General features: G+C 41.9%; 1 protein-coding gene and 2 pseudogenes across 1 annotated transcript; 1 reads left to right on the top strand and 2 right to left on the bottom strand.

Annotated features, from left to right (window-relative positions):
- Positions 1-1063: 1063 nt before the first annotated feature.
- On the bottom strand, positions 1064-1750 carry LOC148699535 (EPD1-interacting receptor-like cytoplasmic serine/threonine-protein kinase pseudogene; annotated as a pseudogene).
- A 5934-nt stretch (positions 1751-7684) lies between these two features.
- Positions 7685-8604, bottom strand: LOC120112519 (EPD1-interacting receptor-like cytoplasmic serine/threonine-protein kinase pseudogene; annotated as a pseudogene).
- A 7908-nt stretch (positions 8605-16512) lies between these two features.
- Positions 16513-17340, top strand: LOC149750962 (uncharacterized). The gene is made up of 2 exons (XM_089928414.1): positions 16513-16624; positions 16904-17340. The coding sequence occupies exons 1-2, from the start codon at positions 16513-16515 to the stop codon at positions 17338-17340; spliced, it is 549 nt and encodes a 182-aa protein (XP_089784540.1).
- The last annotated feature ends 3339 nt before the right edge of the window (positions 17341-20679 follow it).

Raw genomic sequence — 20679 nt, 5'->3', positions numbered from 1 at the left:
CACGGTGGGAGGAATTTTTCTTTTTCTTTTTCACTTCTTCACTTTTGACCTTTTGGCCCCTCTTTTTATTTTTCTCTTGATGCGAACATTTGGCCACACTTCCACAACGCCTAATGATGCAGGTATATGCTGCCTGATGGAAATAAATAAAATAAGTGATACCATATGGCTGGATTGGTTAAATAGCTCGAGTTTTGAGCGGAAACGAGTCCAGGATAATTAAGAGTTTTTACTTGGACACATGTCCAGATTCGATTCGCATATCTATGACAATATCATGCAAAACTTTTCTGATTTAATAATTAAAGCAATCATTTAAAATTGTAAAACACCACAAGAACAGTTCGTTAATGTTGCAGCAGTTGATATTTTGGGATATTTCTTATTGGCTTTGCTTCCTTAAAATTTTTGAAGATACGAAGAAACCTCCATAGATCATCTAAGCAATGCGTATCTCCTTGTGCACCTTCGTTTACCGTGTGATGCCGCTCGGATCACTCTGTTAATAAAATGATCAACCCCTGAATTTGTGTGGCAGTTTTTATTAAGAGTCGCACTACAGGATGATCAAATTGGTGCCTCCTGAGCTTTTTCACTATAAAAATGCTAGCTGCTATTTGCATGGCAAGGACTTGCTCAGATATCATTTAGACAATTCTTTTTTGATATCATATATTAACAATCCTCGATTAAGAGCATATGTCAAAGATTAATGAGCTCTGGTGCCTCCACTAAGCTCCCCCAACCTTCACTCTGTTCCATGCAAATCTTTGTACCATATTCCTTACCCTTCATATCCAAGTTTTTAATTTGATCCATGGATGGTAAGCCGGAATGGACGAATGAGCCTGTTATGTTTTGTAGGTTGAAATGGTCTATATTGTAATATTGAGACTATCTTTTAAAATTCAGATTATGTGAAGAAATAATAAGGTGGTAGTATGAACTGACGCTTAGCAATTCTAGTATCTGTATGCACAATGGAGTAATTCATTTCTCTGTAGACTGAGCCCCTCATCCTTGGTGGTGCCTGGGGGAGTTCCTAGACAAATTTCTCTCCTCCCTATGAAGCGTATTTTCGGATTGGATCGCCGAATTTGGAAACTTTAGTTTGATTCACCTGCGCATCGACCTTCATTTTCATCTTCCCTTCATCTTCTTCCCTGCTTTTCTCCACCGTCACCGTGTACATTAAGGGGCCAATGGGCATGTCATTGAAGTCTAGAAGTGGCTCCAAGGTTTGAACAATATCTCCCATATGAGGCCTTGATTTTGGACTCCGGCTTAAGAACCGGTGAGCCACTGCTGCTGCTTTTTGAGCCCCTTTGGAGGAGTATTGGCCTTCAAGATTGGGGTCCATGATGCGGCCTAGCTTATCGGCATTTTTCAAATAAGGCCAAGATCATTCGACAAGGTTCCGTTCTCTGCTCGGTCTGGTTTTGTCTATGGACTGTCTCCCTGTGAATAGCTCCAATAGCACGACTCCGAAACTATAGACATCACTCTTTGCTGTGAGATGGCCTGGATAGAATGATCATTTGTTTGTTAATCAGATATTCATCATGGTAAGCTTCATCTGAACCAATGCTTAAAAAATGGACTAAATTATCCTTTGACTCTAACCAGCCATGATGTACCCCGGTGCGGCATAGCCTTGTGTGCTCATGACACGCGTCGTGACATGAGTATCTTCTCCTTCAGGACCATCTTTTGCTAGCCCAAAACCCGAAAGCTTGGCCCTGTAATCCGGAGATGCGAAAGTAGTGTTGGGAAAAAAAAAGCAATTAAGAAACAATAATGCCCCAAATTTTTTTTATATATATAATTAAATAGAATACATAATCATCTCTGCAATCTACCCAGACAATTAATAGGCAAAATTATCCAACAATTCAAAAACAAGAGACAACACAATTTTTAATGTAGAAAATTCTTCTATGTGAAGAAAAAAAGGACGTAACCTAGTACAGCCAAAAACTTTTACTATTTAGAATAGTCATATTACAATAGATTCTCTCTAGTTTAACTAGAGGCTGCACAAACATCAACAAAATTTAAATTTGGCTTCCACAACAAGAACATTCATCGCCAATAAGACGGATTTCAACAATAAACAACAAAATAAAGAATAAATCTCACCAAGTATTAATACTTAAAACAATTAATAGAGAAGGCTTGTCATAGAGCCCCAAGGCTTCCCATTTTTTTGCAATTGCCATAATCTTACCCAAACCGCGGTTTTGTTCTTATCCTTTTTTTTATTTTAAATTCAAATAGGGTGGGTCCCACATGAGGAGGGACCGCACCAACAATATTGATGATCATGGTTTAATTAGCTTTACCAAGGTTGAACAGCTCTTCTTGTCGAGCATCTTGAGTGAAAGAGGGACCCCAAATAGTGTCCTATCCCAAATGAGAATCTCAAAGTTCTTTGCCTATTATGTTACTAGTATATCCTAAAAACCAATTATGATTCAGCATCTATTTCCAAATAAGAATCTCAAGTTCTTTGCCTATTCCGTTACTAGTTTATCCTAAAAACCAATTATGATTCAGCATCTATTTACTAAGTCTCGGCTTACTGCTTCATCGAAGCATCTAAAATTTCCTCAAGCTATTCAAGGTTTCGCTGTCACCTTACACAAAAATCAAGACATCACAAGTGAATATCCGAATACAAATTGCCTAGCTATTCTGATGTTTCAGCACCATGAAGTAACCTTAATCAAGCTCATTTTTATTTTTAAAAAACACGTTGCAACAGTGAAAAGGTTTAGGGTGATTGGGTCCTCCTATCCCCAACCACATTTAACATTGAAGAATTCCCCAACTACACGAGTTAGCATATTCGAAAAGAGGGCATCCCAATGCTTTCTAGTGCCCACCTGATCCATTATTATGGGAAATTCGTTTTTCTTAGCATCTCCAGTATTGAATCCTTTGTCTACACTATCATAAGCCATACCAATAAATCCATCTTAAGATAGAAACTTGCACTACCTTAATACTTCTTCTCCTCTTGATCTTCCAGATCATCTAGTAGATGAGAAAGACATTAGCATTTCTATTCCTTCATGTTGGAGAAAAAATGGATTACTCAAAGCACGTGGATATATCGCCGGCACTTGATGGCGAGCGCGACGGCGGCAAGCCTCAAAGCGTCCGACCTCAAGGCGTCTGACCTTGAGACGCCCGACCTCAGCGTGTCCGGCCCTAGAGCTTGCAGCCTTAATCTCGGCTAAGTTGAGCCCAAAGAAGACCCAGTCAAACGAAAAAGTAGACCCCTCCACTCCACCGAAAATCAAGTCCCCCTCCTCCTCATCCGGGGTCAAATCCCGCGATCTCCGTCTCAACAACTGTCAATGATTAAATGCGCACGATCTCAATGGATCGCCAGCCAGCCCAAAATCTCGGACCGTCTATGGTAACCCATTAATTCACACGATCACGTCCACTCTTTTTATAAAAAGAGGGATTTCTTCCTTCGGGGGGGGGGGGGGGGGGATCTTTATCTTTACGTAATCTCACTACTTGCTCCACAAAAAAAAAAAATCCCCTCTAACTTAAGCATCGGATGGCAGGTGCCGGAACCCCCGACCACTGGCTTCGTGCAGGTCCTCCAGAGAAAACCGTCCGCCGCCGCATTCCCTACTGGAGCTCCTCCTCCTTGGTCCACGGTCACCTCCAGGTCGAATTTCCAGCAACACTTCCACTATGAAAGAATCACTATTCTTCATATGTGCAAATGACCTCATCATAGCACTAGCCGGTGATGAATATGGCTTGCTATATACAGCAAGAGGTTCCAGTTATCTGTTCCACATCGTGCGTCCTTAATTGGTGGCCCTATACGTATGCAAAATGATAGATCAATGATTAGACTCTTCTTGAAGTTTTTGTTTTGTTTTGTGTTTTTAATGAGAAGGGAGGCTGGAAAGCCGCCCGGAATTTTATTGCAATGAAGGAATGTATGCTACATGCAGAAGCAGAGTGCTGAAAGTTCAGCTGATTACAGTGAATAGAAATAAGAAGAAAAAGACACAGAGCAAGGCAAGTATGCAAAGAGTAGTATTACCGATCAACCAGAGGAGTAAGTTTAGGCGTCAACCGAGTCATCAAGCAACCTTCTGATTCTTGCCCAAATCCTTGTGAAGCCTGGAAGGTGTCTTGGGGAACATATGAGAGACCAATCTTTGAGGAGAAGAAGAGAATTCAAAGTGATTGCGGCTAGTGAAGATCCCATGTTAAGAAAGATTCCAGCATTTCTTTCTCACCAACAAACCCAAGCAAATGCACAAATAAGCAACAGAATGGTTTTCCAAATGTTTGCATATCATTTGGCCACTTGTATAATGTTATAAATGTTATTGAATTCAACGAGGAAACGGTGGATATTTCGATAGTGTCGAAGAAGGCGTTTCATGGGAGCATTCGCAAGATTTTGTCTTTTTTTTTTTGAGATTTTGTTTTTGTTGGTCGGCGCGGGGCGCCGTAGCGGGTTGGCTGCGGTGCAGTGTTCCGCCGGTGAGAGGTGCGAGGGCCTCTTTCCATACCGTGGGCCTCCAGCTGGCCCTTCTGTAACCCGTCACCTGCGATGACTGGCGTACATGTACATCAAGGGGGCGGGTCCCAATCCTGGTGGATGTCCACATGGCAAGAAGGGTGAGTCGAATTTGATGCCATGGCACAATGAATTATTAAAGACCCACATAAAATTTTCTGGACGCCTAACCTAATTAACGATCCATATCAAATCTTGAAACCACCTTTACGTGCAAATACATAGCTTACGTCCAAGTACATAAAGTCTAAACCTGAGATTTATATGACTCTTTTTATATATTTTTAATTTTTCATTATTAACCTCTTTTTAAAACTTTTATTATTTATCTATTATCATTAAAAGTTAATTATTGATTTTTTTTTTGAATATAAATCATAGTATCTATCTGAGTGCATAATGCTCAGGCTTGCTTAGGCAGTACACAATATTTTGACTAACCCTACGTGCTACAACTTCTTTCTTAAATCTTCTTCCTATTATATGAGAAGAGACATAGTTAGGAAACGCGGATGATGCAATCAACGTCAATGGAGATAAATATCTCATGTAGGTACGCAGAGAACTTTTTATGCGGAAGAGGTCTCACCATCCGCGTTGCTCCAAAATGGCAGGGCTTGATGCCGCATGGAAACTTTCGTGCCTTCATTCTTTCATATCCGTGGAATTTGGCTGCCGTTGGATCCGGGTTGCCTCGATTCTCTCAACATGTCATATAATGTAGCTACCCCTCTATTTTTATGCCATTTTCTCCCTCGACATGCTCCTCTCCACTTTTATGCCATCTTCCCTGTCGATATGTTGTGCAGCTACGTCTTCACTTTTTTGCCATCTTTTCTCTTGACTCTGTTGGCTGTATTTGCGTGGGTCGACGTGAGTTAAAAAAACTGAACTTTCCCATGAGGCCGTATTGGCTGTATTCGGGGCTAGAGCCGACGTGAGAAAAAAAAAAAACAGGAAATTACTTTTCCATCCCTCTAAAGATCCCACTGTAACTGGAGATCCAAAAAAATAAAATCTCCGAGCTCACCCTTTCGTCAACGTGCACAAATTTCAAAGCAACGTTTGTGCGATCCATTGGTCGATTTGCGCGAAAGATACAACCACCCCTATCGGGCCGAATATTTTGACTGATTCTATCCTTCCGGACCTTCCTTTTTTTTATAAAAGGCCGATGGAGACCAAACCCTCTGCTCCAACTTCCATTCTCCTTTGAAGCGGGCTCTCTCCGAGTGACCGAGTGCCCCATATCCATGGCTCCAAGCTTATTCGAAGAATCTCTCCTTGCCGCGCCTCAGACCGCCAGGACCAGGGGCCCCAAGCCAAACCAGGTCGCTAAGTTCGCCCTCTTCGTCGCCGCCGGTGGCCTGCTGCTGTGGTCCGATCATCGCCGCCGCCTCCACCACCACCTGGACTTGGCCTTCCAGGTAAACCTCTTCGCAAATCTCATCACCCTCGCTCTGGGGTTTTTGCAGATGAATGTTTCAATTGTGGCACCTCCGGATTCTACCACCACCTGCAAAGGCAAGCTCATGATGTGGGCGACTCTCTTCATGTCCATCGTCGCCCTCGTCATAAGCTCTTACCTCCTGATCTTCGCAGATTGATATGTAGCGCTGGACTAGGCCAGAATCGGGCGTCATGGATCGGGTCGACTTGCACCACCCATTTGATCCATGATGGTTTCCTTTTCCTCTAGTCTTGCTCATACATAGATGCTTGGTGTTGTTTGCCCGTCCTCTGTTCTGTGAGTGTGAACTGGTACGTATTGTCATGCGCTTTTTCATTTCTCAGTGTTCGCGGTTGTGTGAGCTTTGCTGTTATGGTGAGTGTGAAAGGGAAATGGTTGTGTTTCTCTACGTGTAAGGGTGAGGTAATCTATGTAATAAGTGGTGGTGTACTTTCAAAAGCTTCTGTGTTTCAGCATCTTTTTACTCTCTCTTAGATATTTGCTAGATTGGGAATAGAATTTTGGGCTTCTTTGTCTTCCAAGAAGGAAAGAAAATGATTGGTCCATAAGTGTGACCACAGATCGAGGGGACCCAAGGGGCCCTACAGCAGAACCGGGAGGAGTGTCTCACCGGGTCAGCTCTCTTCCTCTCCCTCTCGTCACTGTCTCCTCTTTCGGGAACACCTGTGGTTTTTTGTTTTTTTTTTTTGCTAGAGAACACCTGTGGTTTTCTGCAACTCCATTTTGTTCCTTATTAATCTTTGATGAAGAGTCCAAACCTTCTACCTTCGGTTGATCTTGTGGCTACCATGTGGAATTTGTTTAAATGACGATCAAGGAGTTCTTAATATTCTCAGATAGCTCTGCTTATCCAATAGAAAGTCCAGGATTTTTTTTTCTTGGCAAGTTTTGCCCTCCTCCTTTTCTCCTTGCCCATATTTTTTAGGTAGGCCTATAATTTTTCCTCTTTCTACTTATTTGTAGATTTTTCTTGATATGGATTGTTCTGCATGCATACGTTCAGCACGTTTCTCGAGGGATTTCTCTTTTTCTTTTTTACTTCTTCATCTTTGACCTTTTGGCCTCTCTTTTTATTTTTCTTTTGATGCGAACATGCGGCCACACTTCCACAACGCCTAATGATGCAGGTATATGCTGCCTCATGGAAATTAATAAACAAAATAAGTGATACCATATGGCTAGATTGGAGAACAACTATAGTTAAGATCTATTGTTGCTCCTAGATCTCTTTTTTTCTGAGTGCAGGATGATCAAATTTGTGCCTCCTGACTTTTTTCACTATAAAAATGCCAGCTGCTATTTGCATGGTAAGGACTAGCTCAGATATCATTCAGACAATTCTTTTTCGATTCCATATATTGACAGTCCTCGATTAAGAGCATATGTCAAAGATTAATGAGCTCTTGTGCCTCCACTAAGTTCCCCCAACCTTCGCTCTGTTCCATGCAAATCTTTGTACCATATTCCTTACCCTTCATATCCAAGTTTTTAATTTCGTCCATGGATGGTAAGCCGGAATGGACGAATGAGCCTGTTATGTTTTGTAGGTTGAAATGGTCTATATTGAGACTATCTTTTAAAATTCAGATTATGTGAAGGAATGATAAGGTGGTAGTATGAACTGACGCTCAGCAATTCTAGTATCTGTGTGTACAATGGAGTAATTCATTTCTCAGTAGACTGTGCCGCTCATCCTTGGTGGTGCCTCGGGGAGTTCCTATACAAATTTCTCCCCTCCCTATGAAGCGTAGTTTCAGAGTGGATCGCAGAATTTGGAAACTTTAGTTTGTGTCTGCGATCATGGTTGCGGTGATCTTGCTTCACCTTCGCACCGACCTTCATTTCCATCTTCCCTTCATCTTCTTCCTTTCTTTTCTCCACCATCACCGTGTAGATTAAGGGACCAATGGGTATGTCATTCAAGTTCAGAAGTGGCTCCAAGGTTTCAACAAGGTCTCTCATATGAGGCCTTGATTTCGGACCCCGGCTTAAGCACTGGTAAGCCACTGCTGCTGCTTTTTGAGCACCTTTGGGGGAGTATTGGCCTTCAAGATTGGGGTCCATGATGCGGCCTAGCTTTTCGGCGTTTTTCAAATAAGGCCAAGACCATTCGACAAGGATCCGTTCTCTGCTCGGTCTGGTTTTGTCTATGGACTATCTCCCTGTCAATAGCTCCAATAGCACGACTCCGAAACTATAGACATCACTCTTTGTTGTGAGATGGCCTGGATAGAATGATCATTTGTTTGTTAATCAGATATTCATCATGGTAAGCTTCATCTGAACCAATACTTAAAGATGAACTAAATTAAGTGTGAATCATCCTTTGATTCTTACCGGTCATGATGTACTCCGGTGCGGCATAGCCTCGTGTGCCCATGACACGCGTTGTGACACGAGTATCTTCTCCTTCGGGACCATCTTTTGCTAGCCCAAAATCTGAAAGCTTTGCCCTGTAATCCTGAGATGTGAAGTAGAGACTATCAGACTCATATAAATTGAAGTCATTGAGAAAGTGAAACTCTGTAGATTTGGTATTCAATGTGAATTCTAGCATGTGGAATGCAGTCATTGCGTGTGAGAAGAGTAGAGTTAAAAAAAATGAAAAAAGACGGAATGGAAGGAATGATAGATTGTAGTGTTGACAGCTCAGAGTGGAATGCAGAATGAGACAGTAAGCATGGCTTTAAACAGGTTTGACAGCATAATTTAGATCGAAACCCGTCTACTATTCTGATAATGTCCATGCCCCGCCGACCACGACGTGCCCACTCTGCTCCTCGCTGCTGGTTTTGGTGCTGTCTTGGCCTCTGCTACGGCTATTTTAGAGCCCTTCCACTCAATTGGCGAGCCCCTCTCCATGTGCCTCCATCCGAGATCCGTACCACTGCCGACTTCCTCCGTTCGTAGAGAAAAGAGGAGGGGAAAAAAACAAGAGAGATAAAAGAGAGGGTAGCTTTAAACGAATATTTTGACCGATTCTACCACCACCTGCAAAGGCAAGGTCATGATGTGGGCGACTCTCTGCATGTCCATCGTCGCCCTCGTCCTAAGCTCTTACCTCCTGATCTTCGCAGGCTTATTTGTAGCGCTGGACTAGGCCAGAATCGGGCGTCATGGATCAGGTCGACTTGCACCACCCATTTGATCCATGATGGTTTCCTTTTCCTCTAGTCTTGCTCATACATCGATGCTTGGTGTTGTTTGCCTGTCCTCTGTTCTGTGAGTGGGAACTGGCACGTATTGTCATGCGCTTTTTCATTTCTCAATGTTCGCGGTCGTGTGAGCTTTGCTGCTATGGTGAGTGTGAAAGGGAAATGGCTGTGTTTCTCTACGTGTAAGGGCGAGGTAATCTATGTAATATGCGGTGGTGTACTTTCAAAGGCTGCTGTGTTTCAGCATCTTTTTACTCTCTCCTAGGTATTTGCTAGATTGAGAACAGAATTTTGTGCTTCTTTGTCTTCCAAGAGGGAAAGAAAATGATTGGTCCATAAGTGGGACCACAGATCGAGGGGACCCCAGGGGCCCTACAGCAGAACCGGTAGCCCTCTCGTCAGAGTCTCCTCTTTCGCGAACACCTGTGGTTTTCGGCAAAGGATAGAATGATCATTTGTTTATTAATTAGATATTCATCACGGAAAGCTTCATCCGAACCAATACCTAAAAATGGATTAAATTAAGTACGAATCATCCTTTGTTTCTTACCACTCATGATGTATCCCGGTGCCGCATAGCCTTGTGTGCCCGTGACACGCGTCGTGACATGAGTATCTTCTCCTTCAGGACCATCTTTTGCTGGTCCAAAATCCGAAAGCTTGGCCGTGTAATCATGACATGTGAAGTAGTGCTGGAAAAAAAAAAGTAATTAATAGGCAAAATAACCAAACAATTCAGTAACAAGATACCACAATTTTAACGTAAAAAATTCTCCTACGTAAAAAAAAAAAAAAAAAACTATATAACCTTGTCTAGCCAAAAACTTTTACTATTTAGAATAATTAGATTATAATAGATTCTCTCTAATTCAACTAGAGGCTGCACAAACATTAACAAAATTTAATCTTGGCTTCCAGAATAAAAAATATTCATCACCAATAAGACAGATTTCAACAATAAACAACAAAATAAAGAATAAATCTCACCAAATGTTAATGCTTGAAATGATCAATAGAGAGTAAAACCGGCCGGGGTGCCCCACACACGGTCATTTCTGCCTGCATCAAACATTCTCCTGGTGGGGTGGGGGCCAGTGGGGGCTGCTACGAAAGGGTGGGCTTGTCCCTTCCTCCCCCTTTCCCTTTTTTTAGCAAAAAAAAAAAAAAAAAACAATAGAGAAGGCTTTTCAAAGATCCCACCGTTCAATGTGTAGCTCTTAGTGTTGGAAACAACATATTGAAATTTCAGCCAAATCTGGATACAATCAACCATCCAATCATCCGACAAAGTAAAACATTTTCTTTCTCTTCTTCTTCTCTGTTTTTTCTCTCTCTTCCCTTTCTGTAGAGCCAAATTTTCTGTATTCTTTTTTCATGTGCCTTGGCTTGCCACAATAAAAACATTTGATCTCTTTTTTAAATTTAGACCTTCCCCGAGACTTATCATGATTGTTATAATTTTGCAAGATTCTAGTTTTACTCATCTCCCACCTTTTTCTAATCAATGCCTCTCAACGTGTAGTCACACCATGTTCTCTTTTTCTAGTCTCCTCAATATGTATACTATCTTTTATCATTCCCAATGTTACCACACCATTAGGAGCTGAATTACTAAGCGATACAACTAAAGTTTTCCAACTATCAGGCAAGAAGCTGAGCAACAATAATGTTTGAAACTCATTATTTAACATCATTTTTATAGTATTTAGCTGATCTACCACATCCTGAAATCTATTCAAATGCTCGGCCACTGAACTTCCCTCTTTATACGTCATATTCACAGGTTTTCTAATCATGAATGCCTTGTTTTGTGTAGTCTTGCACTCAGAGAGACTCTATAATTTTCTCCATAAACTATGAGCATCAGTCTCCATAGCAGCATGATGAAAAGCACTATCATATATCCACTGTCTGATTAAACGAACTGTCTTCCTATTCATTTTCTCCCACTCTTGCTCAGTTTTGTCACTTGGTTTGGCGCTATATCCTTCAATAGGACTATATAAATTTTTACAAAATAGTAAATCTTCTATTCGAAGCTTCCGCATTGAATATTTCGAAGATATGAGTTTAACTATACTGCCACCTGAATGCTCTTCTATTTAATCAACACAAGAAAAATTCAGCCACTAGCAACTTGCTCTAATACTATTTTGTTGAGAAAAATGCAATCAAGAAATAATGATGCCGCAAATTTCTTTTCCCTTTTTGTATAATTAAATATGATATCACTCACCAAGTAACAATCATACATGCAATCTACTCAGACAATTAATAGGCAAAATAATCAAGCAATTTAGAAACAAAAGACCACACAATTTTTAATGTGGAAAACTTTTCTATATAAAGAAAAAAACTACGAGACTTAGTGGTGGGGACACAGACCACTGTTTCCAGCATATATATAGGCGTCGCCGGCGTGCATAGCACTTTGGCCACCCTAGTTTTATTTTCTTGTGTATTTTCATTTATTTATTATGTATTTTCGTCTTTTATTAGTTGCTGGCTTGTATGACTGTATTTAGCTAGTGTAGTGACCCATGATGTTGTTGGATCATGGGTAGTTACATGATCATTTGTGAGGATCATGGGTAGTTGCATAGGGGGCTATATATGGCACCCCCATATCTCCTGTTTTAGTTAGAGTATTTTAATGAAAAAAGACTTGTCTTTGGCATCTGGTGGACTCCAAAACTCCCCTCTCCTCCTTTTCCTTCTTATTTTCTTCCTTAAATTATCTGTACCGCATCAGTTTGGTATCAGAGCCAGGTTGGGCTTTGCCTCTGTGCCAACGCCCTGATTCTGTCCGTCTATTTCCCTCCCCGTCCCTTTCTCTGCCATTTTTTGGGCTGCAGTGGGACAGACTACAAAAAAAAAAAAATCCTTTTGCTGTCTCTTTGTTCCCGAAAACTCCTACAGAAGTTTCACCCTGTGTATGGCAGAGAAGCGCCGGATTCCAGGACTCAGGTGGGCGCACGAGATCTATGCTGTTCCCCGACCACCACGGACGCCGGAGCGTGTTGAAAGACCACGCCCAACTCGTGTGACCAAAAAAGGAAGGAGCCTAGCCTCCCTTTTTTCGTCTATGTTTCTCAGTCCCGCCGTAGCAGCCGCAGATCCCAATCACAGGGAAGAGATCCGGGGAGAGAAACATTGCTCGGAGCGGGTGGCCGGCCGCCTTCCACCACTGCAGGCCATGGGATCTGCTCTGCAGCAGTAGCCACAGAGTCCAGAACCACCTCCCGAAACCGTCGGGAGGTTGAAGGAGCACTGGTTAACGGGTAAGTCCCTCACCCGTTACCCAACTTATTAGCCCGGATGCACTCCCGAAAAAAAAAAGAAAAAAAAAGAGCACGTGAGTTGCACGTGCCCCAACCCGCATGAGGCACACGTGCTTCATCGCACGTGAGTCGCACAAGTTAGTCAAAAAAAAGTGTACCTTTCTTCCCCGAGAACTCCATCGCAGAGCCGCCGCCGGCAGGCCGTAGCGCCGCCTCCTTGCCAACGAACAACGCCGCCGAGCTCCTCTGCACGCTGCGCCGCTTCAATCCTCGCCGCACCGCAGCTTCACACCACTCCGCATCCTCTTCCTTACCGCCGCCTCGGTCACACCACCACCTTCCCCTTCATCTTCCCCGCTGCTTCCACCTTCCACCAACCTTCGAATCCACTTTGTTCGTCTCCCTCCCGGCTCACTGAGACCTTCTCCCTCCCATACCTCATCCCTAAAACCCTAATCCCCTTTCTTCTTCTCCCTCTCATCTCACCGAGATCCCTTCTTTACTTGTGCCGCCACCTCCGATTTCCGTCGCTGACTCCATCCTCTACCTTCGCCGACTCCATCGCTCCCCAAAACGAAGGATCCCGCCCTCCGACATCGCTCTTCTTTCCCCCTCCCCCCCGGTGTCTCCCTCAGCTCCTCTCCCGATCACACAGAGGGATCCGAAGCCATCCAGAAGCTTCGGGTCCCATCCAGTCCTTTTGACTTCGGGCGAGCGGGCCGACCCCAGTATTCGGCCCATTGTCACGCGAGCTCCATTGGCCCGTTGTCACGTGGGCCCGGTCTTCAGGTTCCTACACTTGGATCCAGTCCCTGCAGCGTATTGGGCTTCCACTACGATACCCGCAGCCGGCCGTCTTCCAGCAGCATCTTCTACCAATCGTCGGGCTCCAGTTCTACATCCTGCACTCTGACATCCAAACTTTTCCACTGACTTAGATCTGTAAGAAAAGGTCGTATCTTTTCTTTAAATATTTTTTCAGCCTTTTCCCTATAAACTAGTTTATCATTAGATTGTTATTGCTTTAACTTCATGTTGTCGGTTTGAGATAGGACCTTAATTTTATAAGAGCCTGTGCCCCTTGAAAACACATATTGAGCCTTACAAATTATTTTCAAATCCTCAAAAGGCAACTAGGAAATTTTACTTGAATCTGGTGAAGCCCTAATCAATTTGAAGGATCCACTTCCATTAGATTAACCTGCAAAGATTTTGCATGATCCATACTAAGGTTAGCAGTACCTAAGGTCCTGATATTTTGTTATCACTTGTGATAATTTGAAAGTAACCGAGGCTATGTCAAAAGTCGTCTTTTATTCAAGATTGTTGATTTTAATCTGAATGTTAATTATATATCTAGGATTTTTGTATTCTAGAGTATGACAACTCGCAGCGGTACATCTTACTCACATGAGATGTCTACCAACCCAAACCAACATGTATTAGATGCCATAGCAGCATTAGAAACCAGATTAGGGGCAAGAATCACTGACCTTGAAACTAGGTTGAACACTCGCTTGACTATGGCTGAAAATTCAATCACCAACCTCCAAGTTACTCACAACGATGGAGAGTCTGAACTTGGTGAGTTTGAACCATCCCGCCCCAGAGGCCTTGAGCCACAACACCAAAGGGACTATCTAAGAGCGCGTGAGACACCAGATGAGCATGTAATGCGCAGTATTAAGATTGATGCACCAAGTTATGACGGTCGTCTCGACCCAAAAGTCTTCATTGACTGGCTCGCTGATATGGACCATTACTTTGAATGGTATAATCTGTCTGAAGATCGCAGAGTTCGTTTTGCAAAAATGAAGCTCACTGGTCCCGCAAAGTTGCATTAGAACACAATAGAAAATATGCTTGCTAGAGCTAGGCAACCCCCTGTGGTACAATGGGATGAAATGAAGGAGAAATTAAAAGAAAAATATCTCCCAACATCCTATAAGAGTCGCCTGTTAGATCAGTGGCAACGACTGATTCAAGGAAACAAACCCGTGTCTGAATACATCGCTCGTTTTGATGAGTTCTTTATGCGATGCGATGCACGCGAGAGTGTGGAATTGACCCTTTCTAGGTTTAGGTCCGGATTGCGAGATGATTTACAAAAAGAGCTTATTCTACGCGAGGTTAATTCATTAGAACATGCCTATCAACTTGTCCAAGACATTGAGCGTTATACTAATAAGACAACCTTTAGGCGATTTGATCTTAAGGAGGCCAATCATAAGTTTACCCACGGTAGTCAAACTAACACTTGGGGTAAGCCTAATATTAATAATCAAGCGACAGAGTCCCCAAAAATCAATGATCAAAAGAACAAGGAAATTTTAAGTGAACCACCCAAAATTTCTCGAGATCAGTGTTACAGATGTTTTGGTTTTGGGCATAGAGCTAGTCAATGTCCTACTAAGAAAACACTGGTCATCGAAGAAGATAGAAATGATGAAGAGGATGAGTTGGTCTATGAACCAGAGATAGACCCTGAAGAGTCAGATGAAGGTGAGGAACCCGGCTCACTTGAGGGTTCCACTCCTTTAGGAGTAGTTAGGTGTGTCCTTACACAACGTAAGCAAGAAGATGATGACTGAAGGCGTCGATCCATATTTCACACCTATATCAAATGTGGGGAACATAGCTGTAAGGTTATTATCGACAGTGGGAGTAGTGTCAATGTTGTATCCGCGAGAACTGTCAAGAAGCTACGGTTAAAAACAGTGCCTCGCCCTAACCCTTATAATGTGTCTTGGGTGGATAAAATCGCTATACCAGTCACTGAGCGTTGTCTAGTCCAAATCAACTTTTTTGAATATAATGATAAGATCTGGTGTGTTGTTATTCCCATGGACGTTGGACACATCATCCTTGGTAGACCGTGGCTTTATGATTTGGATGTGACCATTTATGGCAAATCCAATTCCTGCTCTTTTGTTCACCAAGAAAAGAAAATTCGACTAAACCCTTTGCCTCCTAGACCTTCTATTGCTGGAAAGAAGGATGTGAAGGGTGAAAAGCACCTTCAAATCATTAGTCCTAAGGAATTTGAGAAAGCAGCAGCCCAAGAATCCATAGTCATTGTGTTAGTGTCCAAAGAAGTTAACCCTGATGTTCAAATAAATTTTCCGAAGGAAGTTCATCATGTTCTGGAAGAATTTAAGGATCTCTTCCTGAGGACCTTCCTGATGAGCTTCCCCCTATGCGTGACATTCAGCACGCCATAGATTTGGTTCCAGGGGCGACTCTCCCGAACTTACCTCATTATAGACTCAATCCGATTGAACACGCTGAATTAAAACGACAAGTTGATGAACTACTCCAAAAAGGGTTCATCCGAGAGAGTCTTAGCCCGTGTGCGGTGCCTGCGCTTCTAACGTTCAAAAAAGACGGCACTTGGAGAATGTGTATGGATAGCAGGGCAATTAATAAAATAGCGGTTAAATATCGGTTTCCAATACCACGATTGGATGACATGCTTGATATAATGGCAGGTGCCACTATCTTCTCCAAAATTGACCTTAAGAGTGGTTACCACCAAATCCGTCTCCGCCCAGGTGATGAATGGAAAACAGCTTTCAAAACCAAGGATGGGTTATACGAGTGGCTAGTCATGCCCTTTGGGTTAACAAATGTACCAGTATATTTATGCGAATTATGACCCAAGTGCTAAGACCTTTCATGGGTAAATTCCTTGTAATCTACTTTGACGATATCTTAATTTATAGCAAAAACAAGGAACAACACCTTGAGCACCTACGTTTGGTTTGCAATTCACTAAGAAAAGAAAGCCTATATGCGAATCTTAAGAAGTGTTCATTTATGACTGATCGTGTAATCTTCTTAGGATTCGTTGTTTCTTCTGAGGGTGTTTCAGCAGACCCACAGAAGGTCCAAGCTATTCTTGAATGGCTCGAACCCACTACATTATTTGAGGTGCGAAGCTTCCACGGCCTAGCCACCTTTTATAGGAGGTTCATCAAGAATTTTAGTACGATCACTGCACCGATTACAGATTGTATCCGGAAAGGTGAATTTCATTGGACCGTTATGGCCTCAAGGGCATTTCAAGAGATCAAGACTAGAATGACTGAAGCCCCGGTAATGCGCCTCTCAGATTTTACTAAAGTTTTTGAAGTCTCTTGTGATGCATCTGGTATAGGTATAGGTGGTGTCTTAAGCCAAGAAAAACATCCTATCGCATACTTCAGTGAGAAGCTGAATGATGCCAAACGAAAATATTCCACCTATGACAAATAATTTTATGCAGTTGTATAAGCGCTGCGTCACTGGCGTCACTATTTGCTACCTCAGGAGTTCGTATTATATTCCGACCATGAAGCTTTGAGGTACTTAAATTCCGAAAAAAGATTGAGTTCACGACACGGAAAGTGGGCTGAATTTCTTCAAGAATATACCTTCGTGTTGTGTCACAAAGCAGGTATTGACAACAAAGCAGCTGATGCCTTAAGCCGACGTGTAGCATTACTTTTTTCAGTAAGCATAAATGTTACTGGAATTGAACGTATGATTGACGATTATGCAACTTGTCCAGACTTCGCTGAGATCTATGCGAGCGTGTTTGAAGGTTGCACTAGGGACAATAGTGATTACCTTGTGGTTGATGCCTTCCTGTTCCGAGGAAACAAGCTGTGTATCCCTCAAACATCCCTTAGAGATTTTCTTGTTTGGGAACTTCATGCGGGAGGAATAGCTGGTCATTTTGGTAGAAATAAGACCATTGATATGGTCGAACAAAGATTTTATTGGTCTAGTTTAAAATGGGATGTTGCAAAAATTGTTAGCCAGTGTCGAACTTGTCATCTATCCAAACAGCGCAAACAAAAACTGGTTTATATACCCCCCTTCCTGTCCTAGATCGTCCTTGGCAGGACATTAGTATGGATTTTGTGCTAGGATTGCCAAAAACTAGAAGTAAGCATGATTCCATTCTCGTGGTAGTAGATCGGTTCTCTAAGATGGCACATTTTCTACCCACTTCCAAGACTTCTGATGCCTCCAAAGTTGCGAGGATCATCTTTGATGAGGTCGTTAGGCTCCACGGGCTTCCAAAATCGATAGTGACTGATCGAGATGTCAAATTTATTAGTTATTTTTGGAAGACCCTCAGGAACTTTATGGGTACTAAGCTTAAATATTTCACAGCCTATCATCCTCAGACAGACGGGCAACCTGAAGTGGTCAACCGTAGCCTAGAAAACCTTCTACGATGTTTAGTGGGTGACCACCCAGGTAATTGGGATCTTCTCCTATCCACAGTTGAATTCGCCTACAATAGCTCTGTGAACAGGACCTCTGGCTTGAGCACTTTTGAAATTATCGTAGGCTATGTACCACGAAAATCTGTTGATCTTATCCCAGTAGCACCTAACAATAGAATCTCTGAGACCGTTGAATCCTTTGCGCAACACATGCAAAATTTACATAAAGAGATTAAGAAGAAAATTGAAATCAATAATGCGAGATATAAAATGGCCGTTGACTTACGTCGACGTTATCAAGAATTTTGAGTGGGTAATGATGTAATGATCAGGATCAGACCTGAACGGTTTCCACCAGGAGCCGTTAGGAAATTGCACGCCCGAAGTATGGGTCCATACAAAATTCTGAAACGGGTTGGATCTAATGCATATGTGGTGGATATTCCAAGTGATTTTGGGATTAATCCAGTTTTTAATGTAGAAGACTTAGTTGCCTACCGAGGTCCGACAACTATTCGTGCAGACCCACTCAATGAGCCTGACACTGACTTCACATCCAATTTTGAGAACATATCTCCTGCTCCTGCCTTGCCTCATGTACCGTTTTCTCCGCAGATCACAGACACAGTGGAACAGATTTTGGACGATCAGATTGTTAGTACGCAGAACGGTGGTTATCAGCGATACCTGGTCAGATGGCATGGTCGACCTCCGTCAGATGATACCTGGATTAGCAGAGATGAGCTTCAGCGACTTGCTTCAGACCTGTTGGAGCATTACCAGACATCCGTTTCGCCAGAGGCGAACTCTTCTCCGCTGAGGGGAGTTGGTGGGGACACAGACCACCGTTTCCAGCATGTATATAGGCGTCGCCACCCTAGTTTTATTTTCTTGTGTATTTTTATTTATTTATTATGTATTTTCGTCTTTTATTAGTTGCTGGCTTGTATGACTGTATTTAGCTAGTGTAGTGACCCATGATGTTGTTGGATCATGGGTAGTTACATGATCATTTGTGGGGATCATGGGTAGTTGCATGGGAGGCTATATATGGCACCCCCATATCTCCTGTTTTAGTTAGAGTATTTTAATGAAAAAAGACTTGTCTTTGGCATCTGGTGGACTCCAGAACTCCCCTCTCCTCCTTTTCCTTCTTATTTTCTTCCTTAAATTATCTGTACCGCATCACTTAGTCCAGGCAAAAACTTCTACTATTTAGAATAATGGGATTACAATAAATCCTCTCTAGTTCAACTAGAGGCTGCACAAATATCAACAAGATTTAATCTTGCCTTCTACAATAAGAACATTCATCGTAAATAAGACGGATTTCAACAATAAACAGTAAATAAAAAGTAAATTTTACCAAGTATTATTGCTTGAAATAATTAATAGAAAAGACTTTTCAAAAATTTCAATCGTTTAATCTATAGTTCTCAATGTCGGAAATAATATACTAAAATTTTAGTTAAATTTAGATACAATATCCGATCATCCAGTAAAGTAGTACCTTTTTGTCTTTATCGTTTTTTTTTTTCTCTCTCTTCCGTTTCCGCAGAGCGGCAGGACTCTTTTTCTCTTGCAATTGCGATAACCTCACCGCAGCCGCGGTTTTGTTCTTATCCTTTTCTAATTTTAAATTCAAATAGGGTGGGTCCCATATGAGGAGGGACCACACCAACAACATTGGTTAGATTATTTTTTAATTAGCTTCACCAAGGTTAAACAACTCTTCTTGTCAAGCAACTTGAGTAAAATAGGGACTCCAAAATAGTGTCCTATCCCAAGTAAGAATCTCAAGTTCTTCGCCTATTATGTTTCTAGTATATCCTAAAAACCAATTATGATTCAGCATCTATTTCCAAATAAGAATCTCAAGTTCTTTACCTATTCTGTTACTAGTATACCCTAAAAACCAATTATGATTCAGCATCTATTTACTAAGTCTCAGCTTACTGCTTCAACTAAGCATCTAAAATTTCCTCCAAGCTATTCAAGGTTTCGCTGTCACCTTACACAAATATAAAGACATCACAAGTGAATATCAGAATACAAATTGCATAGCTATTCTGATGTTTCAGCACCATGAAGTATCCTTAATCAAGCTCATCTATTTTTGAAAAACACATGGCAACAGTGAAAAGGTTTAGGGTGATTGGGTCCTCCTATCCCCAACCACATTTAACATTGAAGAATTCCCCAACTACAGGAGTTAGCATATTCGAAAAGAGGGGCATCCCAATGCTTTCTAGTGCCCGCATGATCCATTATTATGGGAAATTCGTTTTTCTTAGCATCTCCGGTATTGAATCCTTTGTCTACACTATCATAAGCCATACTAATCCTTTGTCTCACCATGCCATTTGTCCGCCCAAAAGAAGAGCTTTTAAACCATTCCCAATCCTGTGTCGAATATTTGTTCCATAAGGAGGGGGGAGAGAGAGAGAGAGAGAGAGAGAGGAGATGATGTCCCACCAAAGGCAAGAGCCCCCACTTGATAGTTTCCATTATATTAGGTCCCAGGAAAGTTTGAGTTCTCCGGACCCTAAAATTGTTATTTAAGAGCCGCCATATGCACTTTGCAAGCAAAGCAAGGTTAAAGTTTGTGAATCTTTCGCATCCAAGATAATTTTATTTATTTATTTTTACAACGAATGGCTCATATACGTATAGGGCTCGTTTGGTTTGCAGGAAAAGGAGGGAAAAAAAATGTGGTCAACAGAAAAGTAATGAGATGCCTCTTGTTTGGTTGGAGTTTTCAAAAAAGAGAGACGGAAAAGTTGTATTCCTATGGGAATATGATTCCCACATTTTATGGAAAAGTCTTTCCAATGAGAAATATGAAAAAATTACTTTTCCATGAGACGGAAATCACTCCATTTTTATTTTTTCCCAAAAAAGGTCCTTTAGTATTAAAGAAGCATTAACAAGACATTAAAGACCTAATTTTTATTAAGGGCATAATAAGAATTATATATAACTTTCCCAGAAAAGT

The sequence above is a fragment of the Phoenix dactylifera genome, chromosome 18 (genome assembly GCF_051530095.1).
Source record: "Phoenix dactylifera cultivar Ajwa chromosome 18, Ajwa_hap1_PhDact_Kaust_v1.1, whole genome shotgun sequence".
NCBI lineage: Eukaryota > Viridiplantae > Streptophyta > Magnoliopsida > Arecales > Arecaceae > Phoenix > Phoenix dactylifera.
The sequence above is the reverse complement of the archived record's forward strand: the minus strand, read 5'-3'. Positions and strand labels throughout refer to the sequence as shown.

Bases quoted from the DNA above. Each gene is read 5' to 3' on its own strand.
- LOC149750962 (XM_089928414.1), top strand. From the start codon at position 16,513: ATGGCCTCAAGGGCATTTCAAGAGATCAAGACTAGAATGACTGAAGCC. The intron at 16,625-16,903 runs GTATAGGTGGTG...GTCACAAAGCAG, and splicing joins TTGTGATGCATCTGGTATAG to GTATTGACAACAAAGCAGCT.